The sequence below is a fragment of the Zingiber officinale genome, chromosome 8B, assembly GCF_018446385.1.
Source record: "Zingiber officinale cultivar Zhangliang chromosome 8B, Zo_v1.1, whole genome shotgun sequence".
Lineage (NCBI taxonomy): Eukaryota > Viridiplantae > Streptophyta > Magnoliopsida > Zingiberales > Zingiberaceae > Zingiber > Zingiber officinale.
The window spans coordinates 28972492-28985626 of record NC_056001.1 but is presented as its reverse complement, the minus strand read 5'-3'; the positions used below and the strand labels follow the sequence as shown (position 1 = coordinate 28985626).

The 13135-nt window shown below is 35.0% G+C and overlaps 1 protein-coding gene across 5 annotated transcripts; it reads right to left on the bottom strand.

Moving 5' to 3' along the window:
- Positions 1-817: 817 nt before the first annotated feature.
- Positions 818-12589, bottom strand: LOC122014761. 5 transcript variants are annotated; one of them, XM_042571179.1, is made up of 16 exons: positions 12469-12561; positions 11879-11978; positions 11605-11735; positions 11343-11499; positions 11147-11259; positions 10820-10903; positions 10697-10745; positions 10507-10598; positions 8863-8992; positions 8660-8739; positions 7038-8593; positions 6236-6352; positions 6062-6156; positions 5484-5962; positions 5251-5343; positions 818-1352 (listed from the first exon to the last, which is right to left on the bottom strand). In XM_042571179.1, the coding sequence occupies exons 2-14, from the start codon at positions 11969-11971 to the stop codon at positions 5630-5632; spliced, it is 3030 nt and encodes a 1009-aa protein (XP_042427113.1). In that variant the 5' UTR covers positions 11972-11978; positions 12469-12561; the 3' UTR covers positions 818-1352; positions 5251-5343; positions 5484-5629. The 5 variants fall into 5 exon arrangements, with proteins under 5 accessions (XP_042427113.1, XP_042427109.1, XP_042427110.1 ...); XM_042571175.1 differs by having other exon boundaries at positions 5484-6156; positions 12469-12589; XM_042571176.1 differs by having other exon boundaries at positions 5484-6156; positions 11879-11975; positions 12469-12581.
- Between the last annotated feature and the right edge of the window lie 546 nt (positions 12590-13135).

Below are 13135 nucleotides of genomic sequence, written 5' to 3'. Positions count from 1 at the left end.
TTCATATATAATACAAAATTGAGTTGGACTGTACTGGAAGCATTGTAACCCTACATAAACAAAAATAATATGATAAATTATAAAAAATAAAACACTATTATTATAATAGAATAATATGCATAGCGGCTACATTTGTAGTAGCTATGGAAATTATGTGATATAACAACTTTCAAACATGTAGATAGTTCTAACATGTTTTCACTGCTAATAATAAAATTTAACATTCAAATAAAATTTAACATTCAAATGTATTATTCTCAATACAACATGTAAGTAATGAAAATAGTATTATCCTGGTTTTAACCATACACTTATTGAGACATAAACAAATTACTCATCATTGTCTTAGTAATTCATACTTATGGAACTACGTTATCAACTAAGTCACTTTAATTGATTGAGTTTTAATTCATAACTGAATAAGAAAATAAAATAACAGAGCTCCATAGTCTATTGGAGAGCAAGGTATATGAAGAACCACGAGCAACCCATACCTCGGATAAAGAAGTTATAGGATCTAATCCGCTAAGAAATACAAGGATAAAGAAGTGTACTAGAAAGACTTTTGGATCTCGATCAACTCTTAAAATTAAACAAGCACATAAAAGAAAAAGAACTGACAGGAAACAAGGGATGACCACGGGGAAAGAGAAAGGGAAAGGGAAAAGTCCATGTCGCATCAAACAAATCTGTCACTATTTCATCAAATCAACTATATGCTGAGATTGTCAGTGAAAAATTTAAAGTTTTGAAGGTACAATTGATTATAGTTAATTTTTGTTGTTGTTAATTCCTCAATCACATATTTGACTATGTATTTGTTCAATAAGTGAAAGTGTATTTTAAGAAGAATAAAGATATTGGGATAACAGACTTGTCTTTTACAACTAATATTCTATTCTTTTCAATTATAATCTTGTCCTTCTCAACAATGATAATTTCATAATTACTGACACTCTTCTCCAATAAATCAACAAGTTCCTTTATTTTTGCCTCCTCTTCAATTAGCTTGTTCCTGGATGCAACCAAAGTATCTCAGCAAATTGTTCATCTTTTACTTTACATAATCGACATTCAACTTGCTTTTGAGCATCCTTTAATACATGCTCTTGAACATCATATGTAGCTTGATCTTGAACATCCTCTGCTTGCTCGGAAAAAAACAAATGGCAAAGTTCTAAGCAATTTGATCATCAATTTGCTCTACAACATCTACTAAGGAATCAATTGATAAAGGTAGTTGTTCAATCATTCTCTTTATTCTTTCTACACGTGGGGTTATCCACTTCCATTGACATATTCTTGGAATGTCATGGTTCTTGTTTGATTCTGACATCTTCACACATTCAAACCTGCAATATAACAAGAATTGTTATAAATTTTGAAAGAATGACATACATAAATAAAGTTACAATAAAATTTAATAATTTACAACAAGTTGTGCAAATCGTTTAAACATTAGAGTTTGATTTCCCTCAAGGCCCTTTGACTTGAGCCTATGTGTGAGAGCATCATACTGATGACTTTCATTTGTGAGGTCATAGTCATAAACAACCTTACACAAATTATATCTACCTAAATTTTCAAAGTCGTCTACAAAATCAACTAATGATAGCACTAGTAGTCTAGATATACTACTACTAGTAGAAAATAAAACGCAAATAAAAAAACACACAAAATAAAAATTGATAAAACAAAAGATTAGATTTAGGAGATGATTGTTTGCTGATGTTGATCAGCTTGTTCTTTAGTTCCATCTTTGAACAATCCCGATTTATGAAATGTTGAAGGTAAAGTAGGGTGAAGCGCACATCTAATGCAAAGAAACTTCATCGTCATGGCCTGGAAGTCCTAAAATCAATACAACATCCTTTTTTATGAATATAATCTTCTGATTTTGAAAGATGAAACACTTAGTTTAATAGTCTCAATTGTCAAACATATTTTGTACAATGTCTCTGATGTTTGCATTATCCGGTATATCTAGGGCTTAAGCAAATGGGCTTATACTTATCACCTTTATCCGTCAATCATTTAGTTGTATTGTTGATATGAAAGACTTAAATTAGAGGATGTTACTTTTTCATTGTATTTTTGTATGATATGCACGAGAAGTAAAGCTTCTGTGTGAGGTTGAAGCACGAGACGTCATTTAATTTTGTAAAACAGATATGCATGGTTTAAAATTTCGACCCGTGTCGAGGTTTCGGTCTCAGGCCGTAACGATACGGTTTCGGTTTCGTATCGTGCCGTGCCGATAGAGTTTCGGTATTTTTTATTTATCTATAATAATGATAAGATAAATATGTTTATTGTGTATATAAAAATAAGTTGTATATTGATTTATTAGAAGTTCTCAATTATTGAATAATTTAATATTGTTAGAAAAAATAATTAAAAATAATTTTATTTAAATAGAATTGATATATCAATAATTCAAATTAAAATGGAAGTATCTATAATAATAATAATAATAATTAATACAAGATATTATTTTATATTAATAATAATTATATAAATTAACTATTTATTCATTTAATTAATTATTAATTAAATAATATATATATTTTAAATAGTAAAAAATATCAAGTAAAAAAATTTTAAAAAATTTTTTAAAAAAAATCAGAATATAAATATAATTTATTAGAATTTTTTTTAGAATTTGTTTACATTTTTTAAAAAATTTAAATGAAATTTAAAATAATAAAAATATATTAGAATATAAATAAGAATTATTATATATTTTTTAAAATTTTTAAATGAAATTTAAAATATTATTTTTTCAGTATATTAATTAATAAAATTTATTTAATTTATTTTTATTTTAAATATATTTTATTAGAATAATCTAACTAGGTTTATAAAAGCCTCTTCGAAATATCACACATGCTCTACCCATCCTCCTTAGGAATTGTTTAAATTAATAAAATAAAAGAAATAATTATTAAAAACAGAAAAAAAAACGCAGTAGTGTACACGAAATCGCGCCGTGCGCGATCGATCTCCCGGGGGTGTCCGGCGAAGCTGGAAGCGTCGCCGGACGCCTCCGGCGGCGCCGGAAGGGTCGCCGGAAGCGTCCGGCGACCCTGCCGGACGCTTTCGGCGCCGCAGCAGAAGGCGTCGCGCGGCGCCTTCTGCACGCCGAAGGCGTCGCGTGCAAAAGGCGTCACACGCGACGCTTTCGGTGCCGAAGGTGCCGCGGGACGCCGCCGGAGGCGTCCCGCGTCTCCTCCAGCGCCAAAGGAGGCGTCCCGCGTCTCCTCCGCCGCCGCCGAGACGGGGACGCCTCCCGTGCCGGTTTCGGCCGTCCGGCGGAACGGTAAAAACCGTCCGTGCCGGGCGGCACGGAACGGCACTTCAAACATTGCAGATATGTAATATCTTAGTGATACATTACAATTTAGTTTTGAACGATAAAATGATATGATATATCAGCTAGTTCAGCTGAGGATACAACGATGTAATAGCTATGATTTCATAGCTATTACGACGTTATGGTATGTGGTCTAAGCACATTGTAACAGCTATCGAATCGTAGTTGCTATAACGTGCTTAGACCAGAACGTTGTAGTAGCTACGATTAGGTATCTGTTAAAATGTGCTACGAATGGAACCTTATAGTAGCTATAATTCGGTAGTTACTACAACATGCTTAAACAACATACCAGAACGTTGTAACAGCAACAAATTTCATAGCTAGTATCTACTACAACAATTGTAGTTGGATGTATACTACAGAAGACAGATGTTCGAGCACTCGAATGGGAATTAAACTTACACAAAAATCTAAACCTTAAATACATACAAGGAGAAAAATCCAACTAAACCCTAAATCCAACAGAGGAAGTTTTGGAGGCGGCGGGCGAAGACGATGAAGGGAGGACAAGGGATTTCAAAGGAGGATTTGAAATGTTTGGATTTTGAACAGCACAACATACTAAATGTATTGGGTTTTTTTCCAGCCCGCCCAACGGTTTAGGGTTTCAACATGAACCGATATAGAAACTAACCAAACACGACCAAATAATAGATTGGGGACAGATCGGTAAGCGTACAAAAGTGAGGCGCCCGTTTGATATAAAATCTAAATAGTCTCTTTCACGATTCCGTAAAAAACAGAGCGCCACTTTTGCCCCACAGAAAATTAAATAAAAAAGGATTAGTCTAGTTATACTGAAAAAGAAGGAAAGAAATGATGGGCGAGCTTAACACCAAGTAGCCATCGAGCACGCAAGCAGACTGTAATCTTATGATCAACGCCCGCTGCAAACTCCCGAGCTGTGAGCTCATGGCTTGGCCTAACCATGAGCCTGCAAGTAGGTTCCAAGCTCGAGCTTGGCTGTGAGCTTCCAAGGAGGCTGCAAACTTGCAACCAGGCGACTGCCCCAAACCAGCCACGATCGAGCAGCAAGTTTGTCAATGCGTTCGTGGCAAGCGGCAATGGGCATGCTCACAAGGGAAGGAAATATTGTTTCATTTTGAGTGGATCAAAAATCTGACCGAATTCAATCCACATATGGAGATGGATTGGAATTTCATTCTTACACTAATTTTATTTCAAATAAACAAAGAAAAAACTATCCTAACTCTTGTACAATCCATCTCCATCCTTCAAAGTAAACAGAACTACCTCTTCACCTCCAGCCAATTATCTACCTAAATCTAAAAATACATAAATAAATACAAAACTAAAAATTTCACTAGCAATTTAGTAGGCATAACAATTTTATATATTTGAATGGAAACCCGGTAAAATTGTTGCCGTGGATTCAAGTCACAAAAACAACCTCTAACACCTTTTACACGGAAGGATAAAATTGTGTACAAGAGACTCTTCTTCAGGATCCATATTGACGAAAGCTTCGTGTACCGAGCTACCTTTTATCAATTTCATATATTTACATAAGAGATTTACCTTAATATAACAAAGGTGCACCAATTTTCTATATCTTTTTCATGAATGCATGTACATTAATTTTATAAATTTATATGGAATGCACAAGTAAAATAAGAAAATATTTCATTAATTTATGAACTTCATCATATGATTTGGATCAAAACTCAACACTTGCTACTCAAAACAATACGCTGATACCAGAAAAATAATGGCATACATTTCGAAACAGATCATACTGTTGCTTTTGGAAAATAATTTTTTTGAAAGAAACCGATAAAACATGTGCATATTTACACGAGTCTTCGAAGACATATTGCTGTATAGGAAGAGGTTATGTTTGAGTAAGTACATACAGTCAAAAGAAGGCCCCTTCTGCAATGCCTCCGTGTTTGAGATTCGATAGCAGGGTCGCACTGGAGGAAAGCATCATGAAAGCCGAGGCCTTCCTGCCATGAATTATAAGAGAATGAACAAGTTTTTTTTACTCATGAAACTCAGAAGAATCAGGAAAAAATTTTAACATAAAGATTTGAATGGGGTCCTCATATGTAATATCAAATAATCTTCTGATGGTAAATTCATATACCTGTTAGTGAAAGTGGCATTCCAGGCTGTTGTTGTTCTTTACTTTACACTGAAAACCTATGACCCATTTCATCTCCCAAGAGCCAAACTGTGCATCCAAGATCCGCGACTCATTCACTAAAGAGGTGACAGCTCGGTGGCACAAGTTCACAATCCAAATGCTCGGTTGTACAGATCACCAGCACTTGGAATGTGGATCTTGTTTTCATCAGTGCTTCTATAATGGGCACTGAGGCCAATTCTATCATTCCTGACAACCTCGCCCATGTTGAGATTAGTGCCAATAAGCATGCTGTTCCAGGCATCCCAATGGTTATTTGAGTAGACTGTGTTTCTTGGTTGCCCAAAGGGCAACTGTGGTAATGGAGAAAGCGCTGTATGCCTTTGCACTAAAAGTTGTGATGCATTAAAAGCATCATTTAACGAGTATGTTTCCCCCAGATGATTGGGCATGCTCATGTTCTGATGAGAAGAAATGACCTGCTGAGACATTAGGTGAAGTCTCTGATCACCAACAGAATTGATAAATTGGGAAGGAAATGATGAATTCGATCTCAATATAGAGTTATTTGACTCAACAGATATCTGACTCTTCCCGATAGCCAATATTGCAGGATCAAGGAACTCCAGATCACCGGAATGACCAACTGAATGTGATTGGTAATGATTTTCACCTGAAGAAAAGCCTTGCCTATGAATTCCACAAGGCAAAAATTACAAGAGTACAATAGTAAGATAACAGAATGTGCAAACCTGAGCTGGCCATCTCGTATGCCTGGTTAAATCTATTTTGAGAAGAAAACCCCGGAGGAGGTGCTCTGGTTGTGACTACGAATCCAGGCGGAACTGCCATGTTGGCCCTCACAACACCTTCAATCAATAAATAAGGATTTTCAATAGATAAAAATGAAGGTACCAGAGACAAAATTAGAAAAACCCGACCAAGCATTAAGTAAACTTGCAATAACATTGAAAAGGCAAAGCATTGAAGAAATTGGGAAATTGGTTTCAGAAAATGGATACAAGAATTAGATAGTAAGGGAGATGTAGGGACAACCTAATCAGTATAATTAACACAATCCACTACTTCAGATGTAAACCATAGATACAAGCAGATTAATAACAAGTGAAATATTATCTTCATTTTAGATTAAGAATTGCATAAACAATTGGTTATTACAGTGGACAACTTTGAACATGCACCCTTAAAGGGCTGGCAATTCTCGTATTATCATGCTAAGTGTGTCATAAGTGGGTTGTCTAAAATATAACTATCTAACATCCCTCTAGTTTGATTTGGACTGCTTTTGAAAACATCACAGGAAGTTATTCTACTTCTAACTGGTGAAAATGAGTGGTTCCATGTAAAAATAGTAAGAACAAAAGGTATTATACAACCAATACATAGGTAAATAAGGTGCAATTAGAATTGAAGGACTTAAATGGAAAAAAGGAAAATAATAATGATAACAAACAAATAACTGCACATCAAAAATGTTTACTATGACAAACATTTATAAATGCGAGTGTAGAAACTAATAAGAAATAGTCATACCAGAACTGTTACACCTATCAGATGAATTTTCACCATTTTTGCTAATACAAGGACCCTGAGAACCATTGAACTGAAATCCAATGGGGAAACTATCTTTGTATGAGTTTAATGAGGAGCAAAGCCTTTGAGTGCCAGTAGTTTCTCTAACAGGAGATTCAAGAAGACTTGATTGATTTTCTTTCCTGGCAAAGGAAAATCTTGACTGGTTATTGCTTGAACTTTTCAATGAACTGGATATGTTAAATGCATCTTGCTTTTGTGTTTCACCCAGCAGCTTAGCCAAAATGTTACTTGATGATATTGAATTATCCCATGGATCAAAGTCCAGTGACAAAATGTCTGAAATAATAATACTCTCTCTGGTTTCATCTACATAGACATCACTGTTAGCGCTAGTTAGATCAATCTGTCCTAATTTCATATTTTCTTCCCTGAAGTTGTACCCAGGACTCCCTGAGGTATTCCTCTTTGAAGTATTTATGTTTACATCATCCCCTCTGTGCCCATTGTGTACAACAAAATCTTTGCCACCAAAGGAGCCATTGGCCATCTCCAGCCTCCTATCCAAGTCCAGAGATCTGTCGGCAACTATTGGTTGTTTATTACCAAGCCCATTACACGAGGAAGTAGAAATAGAAGAATCTTCAATATTATCCTGGTGATTTAGATAAGAGAAAGGCTGAATGTTATGCACTTTTAACAGATCTTCCATATCATTCATTAGAGATACCAACTGTTTCTTTTGTGGTTCAGAATCAGTTGGTTCATCCATGCTCAATGACACAGGGGCTGAATCAAAATCTTGACTTGATGGCAACACAACTGAAGAGATATTAGAGAGCAAAGTCTGATGTTTACCAAAATCTTTTAAATGTTTCAATTTTGAGCTGTCCACATTAACTGAGGAAAACCTTAAGGCCAACCTCTGTATGCCACCATTGATAATAGCTGAATCATGCTTAATAGCAACAGGATCAAAGTTGCTGTGGTGTCTAACATGACTAGGCATAGTATTATTTCTTGACATTGTGTCATCACTAAAATCCATACCCTTGTCTTCAAGTGTTTTATCAAGAGGCACAGATAGGCCAGTTGAAGAAACCTGGGGAATTTCAGTTGTATTTGGGACAACCTGAGTAGGTGAATGTGCTAAAGTATGCAGTTGGCTCCCAGTGCTCGGTCTTAGAGAATCAGACCCACTAGAACTGTCATCCAAATCTTCCACTTCTTCCTCAGGCTTCGATGTGACATTAATATCATCATCCCATGAAGACATTAAAGAACAATCGCTATAATGAGCTATCTCCAAAGGTAGAGACAACTGTGAATCTACACAATAACCAAGTTGCAACAATTCTGATGATCCTGATATGGCACCACCTACATTACTTTCAGACACCTTTGGAATTATAACCGCTTCATCAGGTTTTGCAGAAGGTTTCTTTTGACATGCTATTGGTAGAGCAGGCAAAGAAGAACTTTTGCTAATCTCTAATACCTTATGTTTGGAAAGAGTTTGAGTGCATTGCACACTGGAAGCCAAACCACGAAGCCCCCTGCAAGTGATCAGAATAGTAATAAAAAAAAATGCTTTCTAATAAGCTAACTTACAGGCAATGTACCATGAAGTAGCTACTGGTAAAGCATTGGATTTCCCAAGACTACTATTGGGAAGAGAACCCCTGACTTGGCTTGAGGCATTCTGTATGAATATATAGAAGAAGGAATGAGCTGTAAATATGCAAGAATAAAAGGCATAATGTTGATAAGGTCTCTTAAACGGTAAGAAATTATGTAAACATGTGCCACAGGTGTAGAAGTTTACATTACAGGAATTCTTGACAGGATGCTTGTTTGAGCCTATTCCAGAACAACCAAAGTCATCTACCATAGAAGGCAACAGATTTCCTGATCGTCGTTGTGAATTGTTCACAGAAGTCTGCTGAATGGTACTCCTGCAATGTCACAAGATAAATTATTCATGCATTAAATACAATTACAGGATCAAGTTAATGAGGCACATTACCCTAAACTAAAAACATGTGTGTCCAAAAAGCAAAACAAAAGAAAACAGTTGGCTTGTCTCCTACACGTCTAAAGGGCACAAGGAGAAAACAACCTTGATATTTACTTGTACAGTTCAAAACTTTCAGTGAATTCCTAGCAAGCCAATCCATAGGCAACCTGACTCTTTAGACTGGATAGCTTTAATAAATTAATGTAAGCTACAGCATTTTTTAGCTTACCATGCAGAATTTCCTGATGTCATATCGACCAAACTAGAGAAAATATCAGGACATCCACTTGGGGACTACCACATGAGATGTACCTAAGCAGTTTAAACACAATCTGGCACTGAGTAAGATTACTCATATCGTTATCATTTCCACCTTAACTTATCCAACTTGGTTACTAACCATTAGCAACTTAAGCAAATACTACATAAGATATTGATTCATTTGAAAGTATAAAGGGAGACTACATGAGGATGAACCTGGGTAAGTGGCAGTACATATTTTTCAAAGTGGAATACCACACTCATTCTAGACAAAGCATATCTTTGAGCACATATCAGCATTAGTTAGGATGTGCAAGAAATAATATGCATGTTTAAATGCTTGATTAAGGACCATTGTTAGAACAAATGGTAAGGCAATGCTAGAATATACACTTTAAATAACTTTTTAAAGTGAAACTGCTACTGCTACGTACAACTCCCTATATTCATTGTTGAGAACATCTAAACCAGTATTGGAATGAGATTGAACCCCTGATTATGGGAATTTAGTTTATAAACCTTTTAAAAGCAAACTTGAACCCCAACAAATATATTACTAAATACACTAGGTAAAACCAAATGACCCACTTGGCTGCTTTTAGCTCAATTATGATTCATGACTAGTCAAACATTTCCTTAGACTGGTCTGAGATACAAGAATGAAAATACACAGCTGTTATAGAACCAGAAGGGAGAGGTTGGTTCTGAGTAGAATCGAGCAGTTCAAGCAATTCGATTTCCCAAAAGATGAAGATTACATAGAAGAATTAAAGGGAAAAAATGAGGAGGTTATTATGGACGCAATTAAGTCTGAACTAATAGCTTAACCTGTTTGCTAGTACGTGATCTTCCAAAGTTTATTTTCATTGGTTCTTTGAAAACCTCCAAATGATTCTGCAGTAGTAAGTCTGTTGCACATTGCATCACCACATACATAATTCAGAAACAATATGATCTATATTTTTTCCCCAAATGTCTAGCTCCCAACAAAAAACACATGAAATATAAGCGGTGTTGAATATTTTCAAAGTGAACTCAAAATAAGCACATAAATGCAATTACCAACTGAGAGACAAATGTACAAAGATACGGTTACTAAAACTCAAGGGTGTAATCATGACAGACAAACATCTCATTGCAGTAGGAAGTCAAGAATTTAAAGCACATGCAAAACTTCATTGGGGAAGATACCTAGTATATGCTGAAATTATCTCATCTTTTGTAAAGCTATCCTCCTGGCTACCAATATCATGCAAATACAGACAATCAGGATTGCTGCAGATCTGAATCAATACAAAAATTCAGAATAGGAAGTCTTATAGATAGAAAAACTTGAAACTAAGTAACCTCTGAGAGCAAAAAAAATATAGAATTAGCATACCATGTTCCTTAACCATGCACGACAATATTTTGTGGTGCCAAAGCATGCTCTGAGAAAAACTAAGTGTCAGAAAGAATATTAAACAATGTGTCCAGCAAATCAGAGATCAGGTTATGTGCTTACCTCAAGGATTTACCTTCAAGAACATAATTGTGTGTGGCTTGTATGCATCGAACAGCCTCCTCCTCTTTGGTATATGTAATGTACCTAACCAGTAGAGATTACATGTAAATGCTTTACACTGGAGAGAGGATTAAAAAACTACATGCATGAAATTAATCGCAATATAATCTTAGCTTGTCTAACAGAAAGAACAAACAGTAGAGCTCATTGACAGCAGCTGAACTTATTAACTACTTTACCAACTTGTATGGAAATTGAGAATTCCATAATAAAGGTAAATTGACATAATAAATAAAAAATCAAAGAGAGAGTTTGGTATTTACTTACACGCCAAATGTGTTGTTACTTGATATTTTCTGAGAAGAGGTGCCAGCTGGATGAGAAATTGAAATCTTTATAACTTTACCATGCTGACCAAAATATTCCTTACGCTCAAGAATCTGATAACAATAGTAGCCTATCAATAAATGAGAAGGGCACAATTTGATGTATGAAAACTAGTCAAAAATGCCAATGAACGTACACTTTCGTTGCATAAATTGGCAGGTAATCCAGTTATATATACAAGGTTTTTTTGCATCACTCTAACACCGCTAAGGTGTTTCATGGCATATGGAGAAATCTTGGGCTTTGCTCTTTGAGACCTTTGCTTTTTCTCAGAGGACACTTCAGCCATTATCCTGTCCTCAGTGCAAGAGATATTTTGTACCATTTCTTAGTAAAGCGCTGGGAAATATATGAGTTTTGTTGGATTAAAGGATGAATACATATGCAAAAAAAAACACCTCTCAGAACTAGTGGAAGCCATTTTGATGACTCTGTCCTTATCATAAGCTGTACGACAAGCGGGACATCGAGCTTCAATGTCATCCTTTTCAGCCATTTCAATTATATGGTGCCAACACCACACGCATATCTGTGTATAAAAATGCAAAATTGGACACCTTGCCAGTAGAAAGCTTGATAACATTACAATACGGTTGTAAAACATGAACAGGAGCAATATAACCCAGCCAGTAGAAAGCTTCAGAATCAGGAAACACTAGACAAAACTCTTACCTCATATCCACATTTGCAAGGCTTCAGCTGCTGGTCAGTCAAATCCATTTCCTCCGCACACAAAGGGCAAGTCCTTTCTCCGTCTTCACTCATGGTCCTACTTCATAAAACAATGATTTCCCACCGATCAATCAGTAACAAAACAAAAACAAAAACAAAACAAAAAAATTGCAGACGACTCCCTGATTTCTTCCAAAATCCGACCACTACAAATGTATAGCAATAAATAAATAAATAAGAGAATTGATAGCACATGCAGCGTAGGGCTAAATGTATCGTATTTAACCAAGTCAACCTTGAATATTAACAGTCCATAACGAGATTCAGATCTCCTGAACAAATCAAATCTAATCTCAGACACAGCAGAGTAAAATGTCCCATAGATCCATCCAACGCAACCAAGATTTCTCATCCAGAGCATTGGTAAGAAAAATCGAATAGGAAATTCAAATCAAATCTCGTACGATTATCCTTGCCAGCAAATAAAATTAAGAAAACAAACAGATCTGCGTGAATCTACTCAATACGCCGATACAACAGAAAAAAACGATTGACCGATCGGGACGATCGGAGAGGGAAAGATAGATTACGTTGAGGGTGTTTGAAACCGACGGATTGTGCAGGAAGTCTGGGACGGAGACCGAGCGACGAAGCAGAATGAGGGGTCGAGAAGAAGGCGAAACCTTTCCTTTGGATCGATTTTTATTTCACATCTTTGATCTCGCTTTCGTCATTATGTAATTATTAAATTATTATTTTGATAAATTACACAGGTGTCCTTTCATTTTTTTAAAAAAATAAACTTTATATTATTAAATTTATTTTATAAGGTAATTAAGTCTGGAAATTATTATTCAAATTTATCTTTATTTCTTTTTGTTTGAATTTAGTTTAATTAAGTTAGAGCTTGTTTAATTATTTAAACATTTTATATTTTTAAGTTTATTTGATACTGAATTTATATTATAAAACCATTTTAAGAGATTCTTTACCTATTTATAAATTTGTTAACAACTTTGTTTATAAACATGTTTAATTTGTGGTCATTGTTTATGAAAAATATTTAGGAACAATTTATCATGTTTGTTCATAAAAATTAAATATATGTTAAGCTTTGTGTGTGTCTATATATATATATATATATAATTTTTTATCAAGTTCAAATTTAATTGGATGGGGGTTTGTTTATACAATTTTTTTAAATAAAACAATCTATTTGTTATAATTCAATAGCAGCCAAAGAAAGAATTATCTATT